The sequence below is a fragment of the Chaetomium strumarium genome (assembly GCF_033439665.1).
Source record: "Chaetomium strumarium strain CBS 333.67 chromosome Unknown B0T15scaffold_1, whole genome shotgun sequence".
Lineage (NCBI taxonomy): Eukaryota > Fungi > Ascomycota > Sordariomycetes > Sordariales > Chaetomiaceae > Chaetomium > Chaetomium strumarium.
Genome location: NW_026944429.1, coordinates 3,342,757 through 3,364,306, shown reverse-complemented (window position 1 = coordinate 3,364,306; position 21,550 = coordinate 3,342,757). Strand labels below are relative to the sequence as shown.

The following is a 21,550-nucleotide window of genomic DNA, read 5'->3' as shown; positions in this document are numbered from 1 at the left end:
CATATTGCTTGCATGTATGTAGTACCAGAACAGTACACTAACTACCTGTGCGACGACTCTTGTCATCTCCAGGTACTGCTGACAGTGGCCGCCGCGCAAGGGACCGTGTATGTGCGGTTGGGGTCAGATTCCCAGGTGACCGTCCCCGAGCTGCTGACCCGGATGAACTTGTACTCAACCACCGTTCCGGGCGCGAGTTTGACAGTGCCGGACCAGAGGGGGTTGCCGGACGAGTACTGCGACGCGCTCAAAGCCACTGCCTTGTCTGGGTTCCAGCTGCCGAGGGAGGAGGCGCTGCCGGTCCTGCTTCATAATTTAGCGTCCCACACGCGGAAACAAAACACACACACTCTCTCTCATTCTCCCCGAGACTCACACTTTGACTGTGTCACCCCATGCGGTAGTCACGAGCTCGGTGAAGGTGATGTCCACCGTCGCCAATGAACAGGTAGGCGTGCCTATTTTCCATTTTGATTTTTGCAATCGATCATGAGCAAGTCCCCTCCTATGGAACGGTTTTTACTTTTTTATTCTTTTACTTACTAGTCGAGGTCGGCTTGCTAGAAGTACTAGCTGAAGCGGCGGATGTCGGGCTGGCACCGTCGCCGGTCGGATCCGGGCAGATATCGCTACCCGTGAGCCGGGATGCGGGATACAGCACCACGGGGAGGCCGTTGGCGAGGGTGACGGTGAGGCTACCGTTCGAATCCGCGATGTGCGTGATGCAGCGGATGGCGTCGACGAGGGCCTGGTTCGGCCCGAAGCCCGTAGCGGACGACGACAAGGTGACGGTGGCCGACGAAGAGGAAGAAGATCCGACGTTGGTGAAGACGGCCACGACTTGCGACCCCGACGACGAGGAAGACTCTTTGCGCATGGCAATGCTGTGGCTGTCCGAGTAGATGACCTGGCTGTCGGACGTCAGGTAAGTCTCGTCCTGGCTGATCGCGCGGCTCCGGATCTGGTTGAGCTTGGCGATCCACTGGTACAGCTCCGAGGTGGTCGAGTAACCCGATGTCCAGAGCGCCTCGCGGTTGTAGGGCGTCTCGCCGCCGGCATAGTGCTGCTCCTGCCCCTGGTAGATGACGGGGATGCCGTCTTTGAGCATGGTGAAGGCGATTGCCTGTGGCCGGTTTCAGCATCTAAAATGCAGCAATTTTACATACGAAGTTCTTGTTCTGGTGTGGCGCTTTGTCCTTACGTTCTTTGCGAGTGCCTGCTCATGGATGAAGCAGGTGACTGGTTAGCTGCCTTATTGCATACATAGCATAGCATTGGGAACAGAAAGTGGCTTTCCGACCATATATGCTTACCATGTCTTGGGTGAAGGACGGGAACCGGGCCACATCGTGGTTCTCGAGAAAGGATGCGTACAAGCTGAGGTCGGCGGCAGCAGCTCGGAGCGTGTTGAGGCCCGAGACGAGCTCGCTGATGCTGCCGCTCGGGGACTGGAATGCTCGCAGGATCCAGTAGTAGCTGGGATAGTTTAGCAGGCCGTCGAGGTGCTGCTGGTATGGCGCCACGTAGTAGGGGTCGCCGTTGAACACCTCGCCCACCAGATAGACGCCCGCTGCCGCCGAGAAGTCTTTCCAGAACGAGGTCTCGACATGCTTGGCGCTGTCTACTCGCAAGCCGTCGCTAAATGGAGGGGGAGAAAAAAGAAAAAAAGGAAATAAATCAGCTATCAAACATCGACCGGGTTTTGTATCGGTGTATCCGGGGCCATCTTACACCGAATAGTTGGAAACGAGGCTGCTGACCCAGTCGTTCCAGACGCTGCGTACGGATTCGCTGTGCTCACCCTGTCAGTAGGTTGGAGAAATACCATGACAATGAGACTAAGGATGACGATGGCGATGCTTACTCCTCGGTGCGCAGATCGGGCAGACTGGACATAGGTTAGCTCTGGAAAGAAAGAAGAAGGTGGGGAGGGCGAGGTATGTCATATCATATCCCATCATATCCTACCTGACTATGTCGTCTCCCTGCCAGCAGCTGCGCTATGTTAGCCGAGCCAGCTTCGGCGGACCAAAATGGCTGAATACTTGCGTCTCGACGGATGTCTGGTTGTTATAATCGATGGCGCAGGGCGTGTGGAAGTAGGATTGCTGCCGACGTTGCTGCTTCAGTCTACTGTACTGTCTCTGGTACTGGTACATTTTGTTTTGGGGGGGGGGGGGCAGATCCAGGGCATACCGATGAGAAGGGGCTGAACTTTGTGTAGTCGACGCAAGTGCGACAGCCCATGTAGGCCATGTGATTCGTCACGATATCCACCATGAGATACATGTTGCGGTCGTGCAACGCTCTTGCGAGCTCGGCCAGGTCGGACTCGGTGCCAAAGGCCGGGTTGAGGGCCCAGATGTCCTGTGCCCAGTAGCCATGGTAGGAAGATCTGCAATTCCTGGTCAGTTACTGTGACTACTAGTAGTATTAAGAACACTGTTTCTTTTTTTCTTTTCTTTTTCTTTTCTTTTTTTCTTTTTTCCTTTGTCTCTCACCCATCCTGCGAGTTGCCATCGACCTGCTTGACCACGGGTGAGATCCACACCGCCGTAAAGCCCATGCCCTGGATGTAATCCAACTTGGAGATCAGACCCTGCCATGTCCCGCCGCAGTAGATTCCGTCTCCCGCACTGCAGGGCGCTGTGGTCGAGAGGTCGGTCCGCGCGAATCTGTCGGTCACGACCTGGTAGATGGATTGCCTCCTCCACTCAGCAGCAGAGAGCGCACCAACCCGTTGCGCCTCCAGGAGGGCTCCCGCCAGGAGAAAGAGGGCTTGGCCAGCAACGCGCATCGTAAATAGGCTCGCTTCGCACTAGTAAGGCGTCGTCTTGGAACTAATGAGTAATCCGTAGCTGCATCCAGCATCGACCCCCCCGGGGTTCTAACCTCTATCTATTTATATATTATGAGACGCCGATGCCATTGCGGGGTCGGTGACTGGACGAACCGCAAGGGGCCGTCATGTGGTCGAGATGGATCGTCGTCTACCTGTAACTATCGTAGCAGAAGAAAAGCAGGGCAGTGCTGGAGAATCCTCGACACTGCCGTCGGGTACCTTCAAATCGGGCCGTCCCCGATACACAATACCACTACAAGCTCGGCCCTACTCCGTCGCATGCTGGGGCCTTTACACAGTAGTCGCCAGAGCCTGATGCGTGCGTGTTTACGCACGACACCTTGGCCAAGTTGTTTCCGAATCAGGCAGTGTGTCTCCGCCTGCCCTCCTGTCCGTCTCTCCGCCCCCGCATTGTTGGGTGACCCCAGGATGCTAGGTAATAGGTAAGAGCCGTGTCAGATCCCCAGAGAGCCACACTTCCTGGTTGTATCTATGCAGAAGGGCCGAATGCACCAGTGAGTTTCCCTGCTGGTATACCTACCTACAACTTTGCACAACTCTCTCCGATGCACTTTCCACTGTGAGTGAGCGGAGGAGGGTATTGGGTGCTCGATATCCGTAACCTAGTATTATACATCCAAGTCAAAGCGGCCATGGCACAACCTGTCCCTTCTTGGACCCTTAGTTATTTTCCCCACATTTCCCCAGAGATTCCCTTACCCCCTATCCAATATCCAATAACTCCATGACATGGTCACATCCGTGCACTTTGCGCCGCAGTCACCTCCCGCCCGCCGATACTAAGCATGCACCCTCAGATTGCTCCGAGTCCCGTGAGATCTAAGCCGTAGGGATATGCTGCCTGAGCACCATCTGCCGGCGCCTGTTGCTGTGACGGTTCCGCGTTGCCGGAAAAGAACGGCACCGACTCGGTGCCCCAGTGCGCAGTTTGCGCGTAACTCTCAAACGAGTCCTGTATGTAGCACAGCGCGTCAGTGGTCCATTAACGAATGCCGCGAGAGCCTGATGACAAAAAGATCCCTTACCCAATCGAAGTTGCTGGAATAGTCCATGTTGCTGCTCGCCATGCTATCAAACATGCTCAATGGAGACTGCACGCCATCGAACCCTAGCATCGGGTTGGGAAACTCGGATGCTGCGGTGACGCCGCCTCCCATCGCCGTACCCGTGCTCGATCCCGGACTAGGGCCCATGCCAGCAAGGGCCGCGCCGTAGTTCAGGTTGACCGCCGCCGCATACGTGGGGCTCACCGACGTCTGCACTCCGTTGAATGCCGTTGACGCTTCAGGCACCATCCCGCCGCTGGAGAGCATGCCCGGCGTCATGGCGGCTGACTGCGCCGCCTGCATCCCTATGGAGTCTCTGCCTCCTCCAAACATTGCTGAAGTTGCCGGCCCGTCCGGATCCCCGGAGCTCTTGATCTTGGTGAGCATCACGTTGATGATATTGTACGCCTTGAGGGCCTCCATCGAGCTGTCCGTGAGTCCCTTCCAGACGTCCCTCGTAAGCTCGAGGCTGCAGATCATCTCTTGGCGCTGCTCTCGGGTCCAGAAACGCGTGTAGTGCGAGTCCCGCCGTCCCCCCTCCGGACCCTGGCTAGCATTGTCAAAATGCAAGTCCAGTGCGATCAGCATGGCCGGAAGGAGGAAGTCCTTGGCCGCCGCCGACTTCACAAACCACTTGATGGACGCCAGCCGCCCGTTTGGCTGCGACTCTCGGTGCAGCGTCGCCAGGTGTCGCAACGTCTCCAGTGACGCCTCGATGGCGCTGCGCCGAGAGTGCGCATATCGGGGGTTATGTCTCGCCCGAGGTATGTATTTCCTGTGGAGGAGACACATAATCTTCAAATAGAGAATGTCCAAGTTGAACCGCCCCATGACCAACGACATGGGCACCTCGGGTCCCCCAAGCGGCTGCATCTTCAGATGGGGCGGCAGCTCGGCCCTGATGTCGCGCAACTTGGCGTCAAAGCGAAGGATCTCGTCGTAGTGCACCTGGTTCTTCACCCTGGTTGTCGCCTGCAGGATGGCTCCAAGCTGGAGAGTGTACCTGAGCTTGAATATCAGGCCGCTGATAGGCGTCGGCTCAGCATTGGGCCGAGATTGGGGCAGCACCTTTGTGTCCGGCCCGAAATCCTCGTCAAAGATGTTGTGGGGCAACTCGGCGTCGCAGTCATTTTCATTGATCATGCTAGGCAGAGATATCTGGTGCGAAAAGAAAACGTCGAGCATCCTAACGACTGCCCAGATCCTGCGTCGCATCTCCTAGAAACCCGTGAGAATGGGGGTCACATACAAGACGCTCGGGGAGGGTGCGATTCAAAGGGGTCAGAGAAGAAAATGCGACAAATACATACCGCTTCAAAGGGCGTGAGCTCGGGAAAGTACTTCCCGTCTCGGTGGTAGCCCATCCGGAACGCGATTCTCACAACCATGGATAGGATGATCCACAAGCTCAAGTCCGCGTCCCAGCGAGACGAATACTCGCAAAAGGAGTACAGCGTCATGGCTTCCACCGTGTACTGTCCCGGTTTGGTGTAGTCGCCGGCAATCAAGCACTGCACCGTCCTTAGGCGGTACTCATCCGCCAGCTCGAGCGTACGGCCCTTCCATTCGGCTGGCTCATCTCCAACCTTGTGGTAGCTCAGCATTGCCATACACAGGATTGCATACAGCAGAGCCAGCCACATGATGGGCGTCTTGGATGGGTCTTGCCAGTGCTTGCGGAGCTGCTCCTCGAATGTCGGCACGTGGATAACGTTGGCGGCGTTCTCTATCGAATGGAAATACCTCTTGCACAATGCCATGACCATCGACTTTGGCGGCAGCTCCGCTCGGAGCTCAACCTCACTGGCGGGAGTGGCGCCCATCAGCAAGATGGGTGGTTGTTGCGCGTTCGGGGGCTTGGTCTGCTTGATCCTCTCGTAGCCGCTCTCCAGGTCCTTCTTGTGGTTTGCAAAGTAGTTTTTAACCTCGGAGATCTCGGAGAGGACTGTGTACCAATGTTGCTCCCCGAGATAGACATGCTTTGCCCGAGTTGAATCCAGCACCTTCAGAATGCCCATAGATTGCGCCAGATCGCCGTCAACATCGCTCTCATCCTCATCCTGCATGGCGCCGTCATCGTGTCCTTCAGCTTTGGCCGGCAACGAGCTGGTGTCTGCAGTTGACGGCGAGGGGTTGGAAGCAGCGCCGCCCGATGACGAGACCGAGGACCCACCAGGTAACGAGGGCACGTCGACAGTGCCTCCGCCGTGCATCAACGACAAGACGAGGCCCTCTAACCTGTCGATGCGGTTCTGCATATCATCTGGACTGGGCTCCCCTTGACTCTGGTTCTTCCTGCGGGATACGGGGGCGGCGTAAGAGCAGGAAAGAGTGTCTGCCCCTTCACGCTTGGTGCAGTTGCTACATGGGTGAGACCTGTCACACTTCCTGATATTTGCGTCAGCAAGTCAAAGTATGGCCCGGATACCGGTCCCTTGAAGTTGGCGGCTTACAATCTGCACGAAACCATTAGCTGGCTATGCGGCGAACAGTAGGCTGGGAACGTGCATGGAGACGGCTCACTTTCTTGTCCGGCAAGGGTAACAACTTAGAGGAACTCTGTTTCTCTTACGGACAACCCGGAACTGTGGTTCGGGAGACCGACTGGTGGATGAGATGGTAGCCGAAGGAGGCGTTGGCGTCATCTTGGGCAGCCACAAGCAAGGGAAATCGAATCGCCCGGTACCCCTCTCCCCCAGTTGCAAGGCCGAGACGTCCTATGCCGAAGGTTCCCGTCGTCCCCGGAACAGGGCACGCCAGTGCCGCACGTAGCTGGTGTAGTAGGGGTGAGCAGAGCGAAATCAGGCCCTGACGATCAAGCGAGTTGAATCTAATATTGATGATAGTGGGTGAAGGTAGCGCTTGGTTCTTGTTGTCGGCCGGTAGGATCTCCCAAACACGACACAACGAGCCTGCTTAGGAGAGGGAGGCGAGCGCAGAGCTGAGCTGGACAGTAGCTAAGGTAAGGTGAGACGAAGCGCGGGGTTCTTTTTTTACACTCAAGCGGCTTCCCATGCAGTGGTCGTCAATCTATGCGTACAAAGTGTGCGCGATCTCTAGGAATTGATGAAATTGTATTGCGGAACACAGGTTGTGATGAATTAGATAGCGGGTGGTCCTTGGAGATGAAAGTAAGATAGCAAGTATCTGTGCATGAATGAGGATGATGTCCACGGTTGTCGATGGAAGCCTGCCAGGTGCGCTTGGGAGCTCGGTGGGGGCGCGGCTGCAAACGGAAATGCTTGACCGTCCCGTTTTGGGCAATCCGTTAACGATGGAATCTAAACGCTACCGTGTGCTCTCCGAATGATTCGATACTAGCTAACGTCTTTGTATGTGAGGTAGCTATGCATGGTCTCCGGTCAGTGGGATCGTGTATAACTCAGGAATATTCAATCACCACTTAAGCACCCACTTGACCAACTTGGGCAACTCGCGGGCAAGTTTCTCGCACCACATCCCACCAACGTTAGCCTACGCTCGCAATGGACATTGCGGCCTTAATAAGGCCAATAGCCTGGCACAACCGCCTTGTGTAAGACTGTGCTGGGAGATTGGGAAATCGCTTCACCACCTGCAGACACGTGCTAGGTTGGGTTGTTTCGCTGCAAGGCAATTGTGGAAGATCCAACAGCCACTGAGCCTACCTACCCTTAGCTATGTGGCTTGTGTCGCCAGATCGTACGTGGGATACGTAATGCCCAACCCAGAGGAATCACATACATGGACGAGTTCTAAACCTTCGGCATCGCTGGTCTATTTGATCTATTGGTGAGGTGTCCAGATCATGATATTGGCACGGTTCTCTAGCACGTCCCGAGATCAGGCCCCCTTCGTTGACTTCGGGGACAGTCGATGGGAGAGTAAGAAGAGGTGTTATTGATATGACATCCTCTATATCCGGGCATGGTTGGCTAGTATAGCTCGCACATGCGGTCCGAGACTGTGAGGTCGAGACATTCCAAGGTCGAGCAACACGGCCCCGGGGCAACACATGCTGCATGCTGCCGTGTGCTCGGTACGGGGTGAAGACTACACATCTGCTTACTAAGCCTCCAGCTAAACACATTGGGCATATGTGAGTCATACGGTGTACCTCTGCACAAAATTGCTGCATGTGAGGGTGTGAGTGAGACAGATTATGTTGCGGGAATTGCAACTCCCCTGCTTCTCCTCCAACCACGGACAGGACCGGGACCCCATCGAACGGAACCGATCTTCACTGTCCCGCAACATCCGCTGCAATTCCATTGCGACGATTACTGTTTGCCGAGATAGCACTTTTCCGGACATCCAAGGGGCAAATTCGAGTGCCTCAGACTCATGATGTCGCAGCCGAGGCATCGCCGTTCGCCTTGACGCTATACGGCTTCAGAAAGTCTGCATTGCTCTCCAATTCCTCCTTGAGCTGCCGAGCTGTTAGCACTTGCCCCGCCACATGGCCTGGAAGACGTATAAACTCACGATATCGAGACCACCAACTAGTTCACCATCAACCCAGAGCTGTGGGTAGGTTGGCCAGTCGGCATACTCCTTCAGTCCCTGTCGCACTTCGTCATCGGCCAGGATATTGAAGAAGCCATATTTGACTGCATTGTCGCGCAAAATGCCGACCATCTGTCGCGAGAAACCGCACTTCGGCTCGCTCGGTGTCCCCTTCATGAACAACATAACAGGCGCAGCCTTGACCAAATCGCCCAGACGCCTGAAGAGTTCCTGCTTCTTCTTATCCGGGTCTTCGTCCGTCGCAACCTCGCCCTCATTGTTGGTGACGCCGGCCGCGGGACCGTTGTTGGTAGTGGCCGCCGTCCCAGCTTTATTTGCGTGACGTTCGATCGCGTTCCGCACTTTGACAGCGCTGCTCCCGCTGACTGTCTCCAACACTTCTCCATTCCGGATGAGAACCAGGAACGGAACAGCTGTTACATTGTAGGCCTCGCTGATATCTGTCAAATCCTCCGCATTGATCTTTACCCACGAAGTCGTCGGCGGCTCGGTTACGGGATATTCGCTGGCCAAGGTCTTGAGGACGGTTTCCATTTGCGCGCATGGCGCCGCCCATGGCGTATGGAATGAAACGATCAGAAGAGTGGATGGCGGAAGTGACGAGATATGTTGCTCCCAGCTCTCAATGCTGATGATTTCCTTGAGGTCGGACATGGCGAGTGGCTCGTTGCGGACAAGATTGGATCGGGTCGATAGGATGCAGGAACTTGCGGGAAGCACGATGGTTCTAAAGACAAGCGGTACGGAGATCTAGAGCACGGCTAAGCTTGATAATGACGGCCGACGTAGCTGAGTACGCTGTTGTGGTGAGTCGATCTTTGCAATCCTCCAAGCTTGACTTTTGTGCTGTTTCGATAGACAGCGCCACCATGAGAAGCGCCCCGCCATCAAATTGTCAGCCGCCCGATTACGGATGACCCCGCATGTTTGCTGGCAGACGCCTGATTGGCCAAGAGGTGTTGCGTCACTGCCAGGAGAAATCATTGATCAACTCCGGGCAATACCTACTATGTACAGGTACGCATACGCGTACGGATCCGTACGGATAGCGGTAGGTAAGGTGGTAAGGAGTCAAGACAGTTACCTGCGTAAATAACCGGCCGCCGACACGGACAGCTTCATTGATTCTTGGCCAATGCCACTTCCTGCTGGCACACGAGAGGGCGTTGGCTTGCCTCCGGCCTTTAGAGTTTAGATGGACCAGGTACCTCCCGTCCGTTGAGTATCTCAGGTCCCCTCCATAGGTGCATATCGAGATGCGGTGTTGTGGCTCGTGTGTGGTTAGCCGTGCTACAGCCGCGCTCTAGCCGCCTATGGAATAGTTCAGCTCACAGACATCCTGCGCCACACAGCTAAAACGGTTGCAGCGGGTTGCGTATGTGTACAGACTATGTAGTGTAGAAGCACCGGATTCACCGAGCCAATTGTAACCGACAGCAAACCGCCTTCTCAGTCGCTCGTACCCGCCCGCTCACTCATCCGTAATAAAGGAGTAAGTAGGTAGGTAGTTGAAGCCCCTGGCACTCTCACCTGTACACTAAAAAGCGCAGCAGTCCGCCCAGACTTGACCCGACCGACTGCGACCCCAATTCTTGGCCAAATTCTTGGCATTTCGACATCGTCCCTCTCGTCGAGACCGGCCCATCGATCTTGACCGATATCCGCCTATCGTCAAGTAGCAGCTTGGCAATGTCTGCCCAACAATATTATCAGCAAGGGCCACCGCAAGGCTATGGTGGCCCGCCGCCCCAAGGCTATCCGCAGCCGCAGTATCCCCAGCCCGTGAGTGTCTCCGGCCTCAAAGAACTGTCCTTCCCGACACCTGCCGATGACAGACGTGCTAATGGCGGCTCCTTCCCCCTAGGCGTATGGCGGACCAGCCCCTCAACAAGGTGGCTACTATGCTCCTCAGGGCCAAATGCAGTATCAGGAGCAGCCGCGTCGGAGCGGCGGCGGCGGCGACGGCTGCCTGAAGGGCTGTTTGGCGGCGATGTGCTGCTGCTTCCTCTGCGAGCAAGGCTGCGAAGGTTGCTGCGACTGCTGCGAGTTCTGTCTGGAATGCTGCTGATCTTGGGCGTGGGAAAGATGGTGGGAGGCGAAAGAAATGCTTATTCATCAGCGGTTAAAAGTTGTCTACGGTTATAGAAATGCAACTCGGCTTATTGTCATGTTCACTTACTACCTTACTGCTGTGTTCGGTGCTGAGGGACATGCAATTGCATCGTGATGGAAGCTTGCATCAGTCAATGTCATGTTTGTCCGACTTGTCGGCTGTCCCATCGGTAGACCTCGCCGTAACATGCTAGTGATCGAATAATGCCAAGCAGCTCACGCCGTCAATCTCATGGCAACAACTACTAGTAGCTACCTGAGCCACCTGAGGTTTCTACAGGTTGCTGTGCAGGCATCTATAGGACGAGGTCGTCCTGCATGGGTAGTGAACGTGACAGTGCATAGTATGTGACGTCGGGTGGAAACGTGCAACTCATGACCCAATACCGTACTATATGGTACACCAAGACTCCAACAACCTCGGATTCATTCAGTGCTCAAGTTACGTGCCTCTGCAGGTACCTTGTATCCCGTCGGCGTAATGCTTTAGACCCCTCCCGTCACAGACATGAATGTGTCTTGTGGAAGCGAAGCAGCAGCGGACAGAGCATGACTCTTCTGCACTGCAGTCTCTGGCAGTTCCGGCATTGTGGATACCTTCCAGGTTACGTACTGTGCTGCCAAGACTGCCAAGACCCAGGGAGCTCCTCCTGCACAGCCTCCCGCCTTTGGCATCCCAACGGGGAAGCTTGCTCCCCGTTCCCGGTTCTCGTCACCGACAAGGCTCAGAGAAAGTTGAGAGTCAACAAGCAGGTTCCCGATCCTCGCTTTGTTTCTGGGCTTACCATCATCAACCCTCCCGAGCGCTACCCAAGGCCCGCCGAAACAATGGCGTCGCTGAATCTGTCAACAAACGGCCCGTCAATCAAGAGCAGCTACCAAGGTGTCATCAATGGCCCCGCCGTCTCGTCGACCTCCGCGACCGCGGCGCGCTGGGCCCTCTTCACCGTGCAGGCGCCATTGCTAAATGCGTTTCAACACACCGGTGCAAAAGAGAGCATTCTGAAGGTCGAGAGCACTGGTGGTAAGTACGACGATCCGAACACCCCTATTCCCGGGGTCGGCGCATACCCCGACGACGGCCCAATGCCTGCCTGAGCAAACGTTGCTAATCTGGCTCTTTCCCGGCAGACGGCGAACTCTCCGAGCTTGTCGAAGAATTCAACGAAGGCCGCATTCAGTTCGCATTTGTGAGAGTCAAGGACCCGAACACCGGGCTTCCGAAGAATGTTCTCATCGCCTGGTGCGGCGGCGGGGTGCCCGAGCGCACTAAGGGGTACTTCACGAGCCATGTCGCCGCTGTCTCCAAGGTCCTTCACGGCTACCATGTTCAAATCACAGCGCGTTCCGACGCCGATCTTGTGCCCGAAGACATTATGCAGAAGGTGGCGGATGCGTCGGGAGCAAAGTACTCGGCGGGCGGGTCCGCCCCAGCCCCCGCCCCCGCGACGGCGCCACCTGCGGTCGCCAAGAAGCCCGTCTTCACCCCGACAACATCCGGTTCCGGGAGCTCCTTCAACCCTCTTGTAGCTACACGCACCCGGAGACAGGAGCATGGCGACGACGATGGCTGGGGCGCCGATGCACCGCCGGTCACACGCACTGAGCTCGAAAGGGTCGAGCCGGCTTATAAGCCGACCAAGGTGGACATTGCTAGCTTACGGAAGAACAACGACGACTCTCGTTTCAATGGTCCATCGAAGCAGGACGACCGGCCGAGCGATATCGTGAAAGGGGGGTACCAGCCGGTGGGCAAGATTGATATCGCTGCGCTCCGGGCGCAGGCGAAGGAGGACGACCGCCCCGCCGTGGTGAAGGGCGCTTACGAGCCTGTGGGTAAGGTTGATATCGCCGCCATCCGCTCAAGGGCGCAGCAGCGTCCGGCGGAGTCGGAGGAGGAGCCGGCGCAGCCCAAGAGCCTCGCGGAGCGCACCGCGGCCTTTACCCAGTCGGAACGCCTTACCGAGCTGCCCAAGCCTAAGGTTGCGAAGAAGTTTGGCGGAACGCCTTTCACCGGAACTAAAGCTCCAACCCCCGTAGGCCTGGGCTTCGGCGCTCCGTCGGCGCCGGCGCCACCGCCTGTTGGCGCCGCTAGCCGGACATTCGCTGATCAGGGCGGCAAGACGCCAGCCCAACTTTGGGCAGAAAAGAAGGCCAAGCAAGGTGGTGCGGCTGCAAGCACCCCATCTCCGCCGGCGACATCACCGCTCACGACGCAGAAGAGCGGTAGCGAGTGGAAGAGCGGCTACTCGGGCAAGAGCTGGGCACCAGTACCCACCACCAACTATGGCCGAGGCGGCGTGGAGAAGCACGGGACGGGCGGGACTGAACGATCTGAGCCCGAGCCGGAGGCGGAGTCACACGCCGCTGCGTGTGGGGGCGTTTCGGCGCTGCGCGACAGATTCAAAGGTGCATCGCCTATGGGCACCATCACCCGGTCCCCCCCTGCGGGTGGCTCGACGCACGGCGAGAACGAGCCAGCTCCGCCGCCGCCGCCGATGGACAGCCGACCTGCTGGTGGTTTTGCTCTTCCGGGCCTCCCATCTCGACCTGCTGCTGATAACCAGGAAGAAGAGGAGGAGTCAGAGGTGACACCGTCTATGCCGTCCCGCAACTACGAGGAGCGCGAACCGTCGCCTGTTCGGGTCGCGATGCCCGTGCCCCGCAGTGCGGTACCCGAGATCGAGCCGGCGGCCGAAACGCTTCCTCCACGGCCGGTGCCGGTTCCGCAGGAGCTGCCCAAGGAAGAGGAGCTCCCCACTGAACAAGACAGCCACGACCCGCGCGCTGCCGCTGCGGCTGTCGCCGCTGTGAGTCAAGCTGAAGACAGCCAGCCAGGAGCCACTGGGGCGGCTGGCGGTAAGAAGGCCCTGGTCCAATACGATTACGAAAAGGCCGAGGACAACGAGATCGAACTCCGGGAAGGCGAGTATGTGACCAACATTGAGATGGTAGACGATGACTGGTGGATGGGCACCAATGCTCAGGGCGAGAGCGGCTTGTTTCCGAGCAACTACGTTGAGTTGGTTGCCGACGATGAAGGGCCTGCTGCCCAAGAACCGCCAGCCCCGGCCCCTGCTCCTGCTGCTGCTCCCGCCCCTGCGCCGGCAGCACAGGGAGCGGCCCAGGCTGCGGCAGCTGGGCCCACGGCCACCGCGCAGTTCGACTACGAGGCGGCAGAGGATAATGGTATGTACCGTCCGAGCTACCCTACCTATCATGGTATCCCTTTGCCGTATGTGTCACTGACCAATGCCGAATGCAGAACTGAGCTTTCCGGAAGGGGCCACGATCACGAACCTCGAATTCCCAGACGAGGACTGGTGGTTCGGTCACTACAAGGGAGCGTCAGGCCTTTTCCCGGCCAACTACGTCCAACTGGACTCGTAAGCTAACTGAGGACCATGCTCGGGGAGTGAGAGGGGGTGAGCGCATGAGGAGGAATGGCTAGCGAGTATTTATCGTGGCGGGTATTTTATTCGCGAGATAGGAAGAGAAAATGGTTTCGTGCTTTCCGATCCGAGCCCCGATATCATCATCCTCTTGATTGAGCCAGTGTCATCGTGTCGGCGTGTTTCCGTCGCACAGTGATGTTTTCCTCCTACACAATTGATGTATGAAACGCAGGGCCTAGCACGCACATGACTACAAAAAGTAGGAAGCAGATGCAGAATTGATGCGGCCCAGTTACGCCATCGAGCTCTCTCACCTCTTATGACTGTGTTCGGGAGTGCGGGTGTGGTCTGGCACTCAGGTGGTGCACGCCTGTCCACTCAATTGAGTGAGCTTATGCTTATCCTCTGCCCCACATCAAGCATCGTAGCTTCAAGCAATCCGACAACCTTATTTGAACAACTTTCCGACAGAACCGTCTCATCGATACATGCCGTAACTAGTTGCATCAGCTGTTGTATCTCTCTGTGTATTAGACACATAAGAAGTCAAGGGAAAAGTGGCAGGCCATGTACGCGCACGGCCCGCCTGCGCCGCCGCCGAAACCGCCGGGAAACCATGATGTAAGCCGGATGAGCACGCCGGCCACGGGGCAGGCGCCGCGTCCTCCACCACCGTTGCCGGAAGCGGTGGCGAGCGACTCGGGTCATACGGCGTCTCTCGCAACGGCACAGGAGAATGCGGCACAATCCCAGGCCATCGCGGATCCCGGCGATCAATGGCTCCCCAAATTTCTCGAGGATAAATCGTAAGTGTAACAATGATTCCTATCTGCAGTTACGTATTTATCTCTTTTGGCTAGCTGACACACCCGGTGTCCGTCCTTCAGCAAGCAAGACTTGGCAGACATACTCTCGGATCCGACACTGCTCTCGGCGCTGACGCACTCGCCGCAGACGATCCACGCGTCGCTGCGGGCGTCGCACGAGGCGCTGCAGGCGGCGCTGGCCGAGAACATGGAGCGGGCCGCGCAGCTGCTCGACCTCGAGGCGCGTCTCGCGCACCAGCGGTCGGCGGCGCAGGCGCAGCTGCTGTCGACGCACGCGCTGGAGCGCCAGTGGCGGGCCAAGCAAGCCGAGATGGACCACGCGCTGGCCCCCTTTGCGCCGGCCAGCCTCTACCAGCGCCTGGCCCGGGGCGTGGCCGAGCAGGAAGGGGTGTGCTACGCGCTCGAGGAGAGCTTCTTGGAGGGCGAGGGGGATGGCGCACTGGCCACCGAGCGGGAGGCGGGCGACTGGGTCAGGCGGTACCGGGAGGCGAAGAAGCTGTACTACTTGCGGCAGGAAAGGAAGGAGCGATGGGACGAGGGCCGTGTTGGCGGATGGCGTTAGCAAATCGGTGGGAAATGCGGCAGGGAAGGCATCCACGGATGTCCATTGGCGTCATGATAAGGATCGTAAATCACGCAATCCCATCACACACAAGACACCGCGCGAGAGAGCCCGGGCCAGCCTGCAGACGAACAAGTCCGGACACATGCCCCTTATGCCAGGAAAACACACAAAGGTGGGTGGCCACCAAGGTAATAATACTAATTCAGCGCGGCTTTTGATAACAAGCCCCGCAACGCCCCTCTCTCTACTATCTCTCTACTTGCCGATGGCCGTTGCTTGGGTTGCTAAAACCACGGCGTATACATTATAGACAGGGTCATAGGAGGCTAAAGGGACTTTTCTTCATTTCCGGGCTGCGAGGACTCAGGGGGAGAGCGAACAGATCCTCCTCGGTTGGATCGGCGCCGCGTGTCCCGGGGCCGGCGGCCGGGGCTGCTCCGCTTCCCACGATGGCATCGAGCGAAGCGACCCCGCCGCCGCCCGAAGACGAGATGGCCACACCTGTTGTGGCTGGAGGGAGGACGGGCCCGATGGTGGGCTGCGCCTGCGTCCTTGGCGGCTGTGCACTCTTTGCGACTGTTTGGAAGGCGTTTCTCGGTCAGTGACGGACCCGGTCACCTTCTCCTCTGAACTACTAGTATTTGATTCCTGGGGCAGAGATGGCGGAGAGAGAAAAACAAAAAACATACCTTGACTAGCAGCGGCGAGTTCGGCAGGGCTAGTCGCGAGCTTAAGGCCCCTGAGCTTCTCTCCGAGCTTGCCGCCCACGGGACTCCGCGGGCTGGCCGGGCTGGCCGAGCTCTGCGGAATGTGCAGCTTCGTCGGCTGCGGCATCCCCGGATCCGGCGCAAGCCCGAAGTGGTCGACGATCCACTGACGTTCCTGCATGGCCATCTCCAGGCCTACACTCTCGCCGTTGGCCCTCATCTCGGCGGCAATCTCGGCCTGCAGCTCGTCTAGACGCCTCTTGGCCCATATCGTGTGGAGCACGCCGCGGCGGCCGGCCTCCTGCTTGCTTGTCAAGGCCGCGGGGAAGATGGCAGGCATCGGTTTGGTGCGCAGAACCACGCCGGCCTCGTCATTGCCCTGGCCCCCGTGGGCGATGGTGACGAGTGCCGGGATCGCGGCGCCGGGAGGCAGGAGGAAGTAGACGCGGCGTGTGTGGCTGCCCGGTTCAGGATCCACATCCCGGACCGGCAGAACGGCGCCCTTGCCCTCCCACGACACTTCCCAGCCACTGCCGTCGTCCTGCCTCCTTTCCCTTTTCTCGCCCTTCTCCCCGTTTTCTGCCTTCTCCGAACCGCCATCCGGATTCCCCGCCGCGGCATCCCATTCCACCATGAGGATCTTGGTTCCATCGTTGGCCCTCCCCGTCTCAAACTCAAAGCGTGAGCAGGCCAAGCCCGAAGACGGCGAGGTCGGCGTTTCCACCACGTCTAGGGATTCGGCCGGCTCCGATTCCCGCACTTTCTTGCCGGACGAGGCCATGGCGTGCGGGGACGGAAACGCACGCGCGCGCGCACACACACACGCACGCACGGAGAGTTCACCAACAGGGGGTGCGGAGTCAAGCCGGGCTGTCCAGTCGGCAGGTCCGTGGCCGGGGGGGAGGAGCGGTGTGCGGCACGGCGGCAGCCGATATGGTTGCAGGGAGATGCGCGGGTGAGGACCGCGCCGTGCAAAATGTCTCTCACGGATGAATGAGACCTTGGGTAACCCACGGATGGACGATCGGGCGCGCCGGAACGCAGGAACGGGTATGTAACTCTAGGTACGGCTAGTAACTACCTCCGTAGGCAGTGTAAGCCGTGCGAGCCGGGCAGGCCTTCGCCAGACAAGACGCGCGTAGTGGAGGTAGTGTTGTATATGTATATGTTGTATATGAAATGAGACGTGGCAGAGTCACCCGCGAGCGGCAGGAGCCCTGTGGTGCAGGCCGAGGCAACTAAGGTAGCTTGACATGAGCGGCGCAGCAGCCGCGACGGACCTCGCAGCCCTGTGTATCGATCGGCCCGGGGCCAACAAAGCGCACACCCAGTGTCTTGAAGCGGCAGGAGAGGTGAGCGATGAGAGCGAACTGTCACTGTCTTTGCAAGCGACAGCCGGGCTGTAATAGGTATCCGTGAGCCGATAGCAAAGCGATCAGGAAGTTAGGGCAAGTTAGATAAGTAGGGTAGGCAGGTCGCAGGTAGGTACCTAGGCAGGTGTGAGAGTTAGGGACGAGAGCTAGGTGACCGCCGACGATGGTATTCATGCAGAAAGCGGAAGCGAAGCAGCAGATGGCCAGAATACATCCTACATAAGGTAAGGAACCCCGCGAAGATCACCCTCCCATCACCCTCCCCACCTGCGGCCGTGCCCCGGGACCTAAAGTTCCAACTGCTGCTAATAGGGCGTCGCCATCCCCAATGGACTGGTGACCGGGAAGGGGTCAAACTAGGTACTCAACGCGTTGGACACTGCTTAGAACCGGGCGCGGGAGTAAGGGACAAAGCTTGCCAAGTTCTGTTTGTCGAATGCGATATGTGTGCACAATGACTAGGTCGGCTGCACCTTACGCATTAGCTACCCGACCTTATTGTCTGTAACAGAGGCTTTCCCGTAGGTAGTCCTCCCCTGGCTGCCCGGACCCAACTTCATCGGCGAATCCAAGGTCCTAAAATCCCGGTTATAACTTATAAGAGTCGTTGTATAACGTAATGTAAGGTCTACTCCGTATGTTTGTACGGACGTGCCAGTAAGGAGCATCTGGACGAACCACCAAGGTATCACTCCAAGCGCCTGTGCCTGGCAAGGAGCCATATCTGCGAACGCTGGCAAGAGATACATGTACATACACACATACGGATGGATACAGTTAATCCGTACATACCTTGGAACGCTCGGCGACCAAGCGACCTCGAGAAAGAACCTTACGCCTGTGCGAGGTGTTCGGTGGCGTAATGAGGGGGGCTTTGTCTGCAGCTGGCAACTCGCCTCACACCACCCGCTCTGCCAAAAATAGTCTTTCTAGCTGCTTGGCGGCTGCTTGGCATAGATAACTCAAGCCATGGAGTCCTCCGACTCGACCGCGCGGACGCCGACATGCTTGGGCCGCCAGTGAACTCTGTGCCTGCATATTTTTCGACGTGGTCGAGCGCGCATGTGTCTCGGATATAAAAGGAAAACAAAAGGAAGGGAATGTAGAAAGCAGCCTCCGTCGCAGCCTTCTAGAAGGCCCGCTTTCTTCTTTGTCACTCGAGTGTTCTCCTTGCTGGACTGTTGCTCCAGTGATCCAGGTCCGAGGTGTCAACCATCACCGCGCCGGGCATGGTCATGAGCGGACAATCCTAACTCCCGATTCTGCCATTACTGAGGTAGGCGCCGTGGTCTCTGATAGACCTTAGTCATGCTGGGAACGGGTCACACGAAGATCCAGACCGGCAACACCAACACCACGTATGTACAAACTGCCGGCTGATCGCTGGCGTACTCACTCTCTTGGGTCATGAGTTCCTTCAAGCTCTTGCATAACCTTACTAACGTTAGTAACTGATCGTTCTGCAGCAGTGACGCCGCGAATACGCGCGCGCAACGCAACTGCTAAACAGCAGGACCCTCGCCCGCCTTCCCTGCATTCCACTAAGCACCGTACAACACTTTGTTACCCACCACATCATGGACTGTTGTTCCCTTGCAAGCCTTGGGCTGGGCGGCGGCTCAGATCAGGTCCCATTTATAGGAGCGAGGCGTATAATCACTTCATCGTTATCTCAATCCTGGTTTATCGTAGCTTGCCCACTTGAGCGACCGATTGTCTGGGGCGGGGTTGGCTTAAAGCGAAGGGCATGGCGAGAAATTCGGCGTCGTAGCCGCAGAGGAAATTACGCCGAGTGGATGTGTCCTGGATGGTGATGCTTGTCCGGGTTGACAATTGAGAACGGCCGCGACCGGTGCCCGCGGATTCCTCGACCGAACCTTGAGCCATCGTCATCGCCAGGCGTAACCCGGGTGGGGTTTCTGTCAACCGCCGCTTCCTCGTTCGACCTCTCTCGACGTCTTTTGGGTTCTCCTCTACCCTCGCTTTGACTATCGAGACGAGCCGTGCTGGGTACCCATCGAGGATACGTAGACGGAGTGGCCGCCGCAATCGTCGTCGGGACGGTGGCCGGCTTTTGAACGGCTCCACGACCGAGACTCAGGCCAAGCCACGTGAATCCGGAACCGCGGCTGTATTTCGGCTGGACCGGAATGGCGCCGAGGAGCGAGGCCAAGGCCGTGCTGCGTGGGCGTGGGCATGAACGGCGATATGTCCTAGGTCCCATTATAGTTAAGGTACGGGGATCGATGTGGGGGAGCACCATCATGCCCAATCACCGCCAGGTCAGGTGTCGGTAGAAGCACGGAGGGAGCAGAAAACGGCCGGAGTAGGGCCGTAACAACTCAGCTCAGCACTGATTCCGAGTCCTAAAGACGTCGTAGACTCCGTACTTAATAAATACACGTGTACAATACGACTGCCAAACCGTGAAGGCCATGCGGCATTGCGGAGCGAACCGTACCAGCAACTCTCCGTTGCAGGAACGGAAACGTCGAACGGTGAGATTGTCGTCATTCGTTGTGTGGAGGACTAGGTGGTATGTCACGCAGGGGTCGATGACTCGGATTACGTCGCTTTGTATATAGGAGTGACGACCGTTCTATAGTAGTAACTGACACCCGAATGCCGAAGAGATAAAGTAGACCATCCTACACAGTATACAGGACAAGTGACCGCCTCTTGATAGCAGGTGCTGTCTTGGATGCTTTCATGCCGACTGTCCGTTAAGAAGAAATGGCACTGGCTTTACGGTGCATGTGCTCCGGATGGTGCGTTGAAGAAGAAGAAGAGCCCAAATCGTTCGCTGCCAACCAAGTCGAACACGGGTGCTGAAGCGGGACTCCAAAAAGAAAGAGAGAAAAGAGATTTTGAGACAACAGGCCGAAGCGAAGAAAGTGGTGGGTGAAGATCTGGCATAAGCACAATTGAGATAGGTACCAGGTAAGGTCGCGCCGGATAGTGGGGTCCGTGCATAGTACGGATACAAAACTGGGCATTGCTTTCACCATTGGAGAGGCTCTACACAGTATAGAGTTCTAGGTGGTCTGTACATAATAGGTACCTACCTCAGGTTCCTACCGGTAGTTCGACGGCTATAAGATAATCCACGGGGCATCTTCATCGCCTACCTGGTGGTACCTTCTGATTCAGGGTGTTGTGAAGAAGCCGTTATTATAGAAACAGGTGGAATGTCCTAAATATTTTTCCTGCAGTACCTACTGTGTACTGTGTATAGTAGAAGATTGCTCTAATTCTGTTAGGTGATGGTGCCTGAGGTTGTACGGCGGAAAATGCAACCGAGGTGATCTCACTAGGTGTACAGAGTACTACAATACATATCGTATAGTTAGCTGGATCCCTCATTGGCTGCGGCTAAATTACCGTACCTATGAAATGCCTCTGAGGCCCTGCAACCAAGGGCAGGTTAAGTACGGCGGGCCATTGCAGATGCTGCCAAGTACCTTACCGAGCCTAACTCGGGTACATTAGGTACATCAAGGTGAGCCTCTACTGCAAATGAGATGTATTGTTTGTTCATTCACCGAGGTTTTTAAATTGTCGTATTGCTGAGCTACGCTTGGAATGCTCCCGTCATCCGAGGAAAGCCCTGACCTATCCTGCCTAATTATTTAGGGAATGGACATTACAGTGGAAGTGAAGGTACTACGGATTACATGCCTATATCCGCCATCTTAGTCACTGATGCTTGGGTATACAGTAGGTAGACTTTGCATGTTTCATATCCCCACCCTTTCTTGAGCAAGAAACAAGCAATGAACAGGCCCGATTGGGACGCATCCGCGATGAAACGCGAGAATCGTCCAGGCCTGAGCACAGTCCCTCGATGTACCTGGTGTAGATACATCATAGCTACGTACCTACAGGCGGGGAGATAGTAGGGTACGCTGCACCCAAGGCGCCCGCCTCCCAGATATCAAGTATGCCAGTACCTTAGTGTAGTTAGTTGCTCATTTCGCAGGCTTGCGGGCAAGCTTCCCGTCCGCGACTGGGGTCCTCCAGCTCCACTCCACTTTTTCGCCGGCCAAACCGCCGTGTGGCCCATCCATGGGATGTCGCCGTTCAGTTCATCAGTCACGCCTGCCCTCACTAGCCCACAGCACCCACGTTTTCCACCCGGCCCAACTCCAATCTTCCC

The 21,550-nt window shown here is 57.0% G+C and overlaps 6 protein-coding genes across 6 annotated transcripts; 2 read left to right on the top strand and 4 right to left on the bottom strand.

Annotated features, from left to right (window-relative positions):
- Positions 1-62: 62 nt before the first annotated feature.
- Positions 63-2,797, bottom strand: B0T15DRAFT_481740 (glycoside hydrolase family 13 protein; the record flags this gene model as incomplete). Its single annotated transcript, XM_062866050.1, has 11 exons — positions 63-303; positions 377-458; positions 544-1,123; positions 1,202-1,216; positions 1,314-1,638; positions 1,732-1,791; positions 1,865-1,888; positions 1,969-1,995; positions 2,050-2,108; positions 2,197-2,395; positions 2,502-2,797. 11 exons carry the CDS (start codon positions 2,795-2,797, stop codon positions 63-65), a joined length of 1,908 nt encoding a protein of 635 aa, XP_062726122.1.
- Positions 2,798-3,656: 859 nt separating this feature from the next.
- Positions 3,657-6,554, bottom strand: B0T15DRAFT_481739 (fungal-specific transcription factor domain-containing protein; the record flags this gene model as incomplete). The annotated part of the gene is made up of 4 exons (XM_062866049.1): positions 3,657-3,815; positions 3,889-5,127; positions 5,220-6,297; positions 6,433-6,554. 4 exons carry the CDS (start codon positions 6,552-6,554, stop codon positions 3,657-3,659), a joined length of 2,598 nt encoding a protein of 865 aa, XP_062726121.1.
- A 1,676-nt stretch (positions 6,555-8,230) lies between these two features.
- Positions 8,231-9,069, bottom strand: B0T15DRAFT_489025 (thioredoxin-like protein; the record flags this gene model as incomplete). The annotated part of the gene is made up of 2 exons (XM_062866563.1): positions 8,231-8,317; positions 8,374-9,069. The coding sequence occupies 2 exons, from the start codon at positions 9,067-9,069 to the stop codon at positions 8,231-8,233; spliced, it is 783 nt and encodes a 260-aa protein (XP_062726120.1).
- A 2,286-nt stretch (positions 9,070-11,355) lies between these two features.
- On the top strand, positions 11,356-13,917 carry B0T15DRAFT_387196 (uncharacterized protein; the record flags this gene model as incomplete). Its single annotated transcript, XM_062864368.1, has 3 exons — positions 11,356-11,551; positions 11,659-13,716; positions 13,793-13,917. The coding sequence occupies 3 exons, from the start codon at positions 11,356-11,358 to the stop codon at positions 13,915-13,917; spliced, it is 2,379 nt and encodes a 792-aa protein (XP_062726119.1).
- Positions 13,918-14,265: 348 nt separating this feature from the next.
- Positions 14,266-15,494, top strand: B0T15DRAFT_33968 (uncharacterized protein). Its single transcript, XM_062864134.1, has 2 exons — positions 14,266-14,728; positions 14,810-15,494. The coding sequence occupies exons 1-2, from the start codon at positions 14,490-14,492 to the stop codon at positions 15,309-15,311; spliced, it is 741 nt and encodes a 246-aa protein (XP_062726118.1). The 5' UTR covers positions 14,266-14,489; the 3' UTR covers positions 15,312-15,494.
- On the bottom strand, positions 15,471-17,289 carry B0T15DRAFT_33974 (uncharacterized protein). The gene is made up of 2 exons (XM_062864135.1): positions 16,004-17,289; positions 15,471-15,890 (listed from the first exon to the last, which is right to left on the bottom strand). The coding sequence occupies exons 1-2, from the start codon at positions 16,800-16,802 to the stop codon at positions 15,631-15,633; spliced, it is 1,059 nt and encodes a 352-aa protein (XP_062726117.1). The 5' UTR covers positions 16,803-17,289; the 3' UTR covers positions 15,471-15,630.
- Between the last annotated feature and the right edge of the window lie 4,261 nt (positions 17,290-21,550).

Excerpts from the sequence above, each read along its gene's own strand:
- B0T15DRAFT_33968 (XM_062864134.1), top strand. The coding sequence starts at position 14,490 with ATGTACGCGCACGGCCCGCCTGCGCCGCCGCCGAAACCGCCGGGAAAC. Across the intron at positions 14,729-14,809 it reads AAATTTCTCGAGGATAAATC|CAAGCAAGACTTGGCAGACA; the intron begins GTAAGTGTAACA and ends TCCGTCCTTCAG.
- B0T15DRAFT_33974 (XM_062864135.1), bottom strand. The coding sequence starts at position 16,802 with ATGGCCTCGTCCGGCAAGAAAGTGCGGGAATCGGAGCCGGCCGAATCC. Across the intron at positions 15,891-16,003 it reads ACTCGCCGCTGCTAGTCAAG|TCGCAAAGAGTGCACAGCCG; the intron begins GTATGTTTTTTG and ends CCTTCCAAACAG.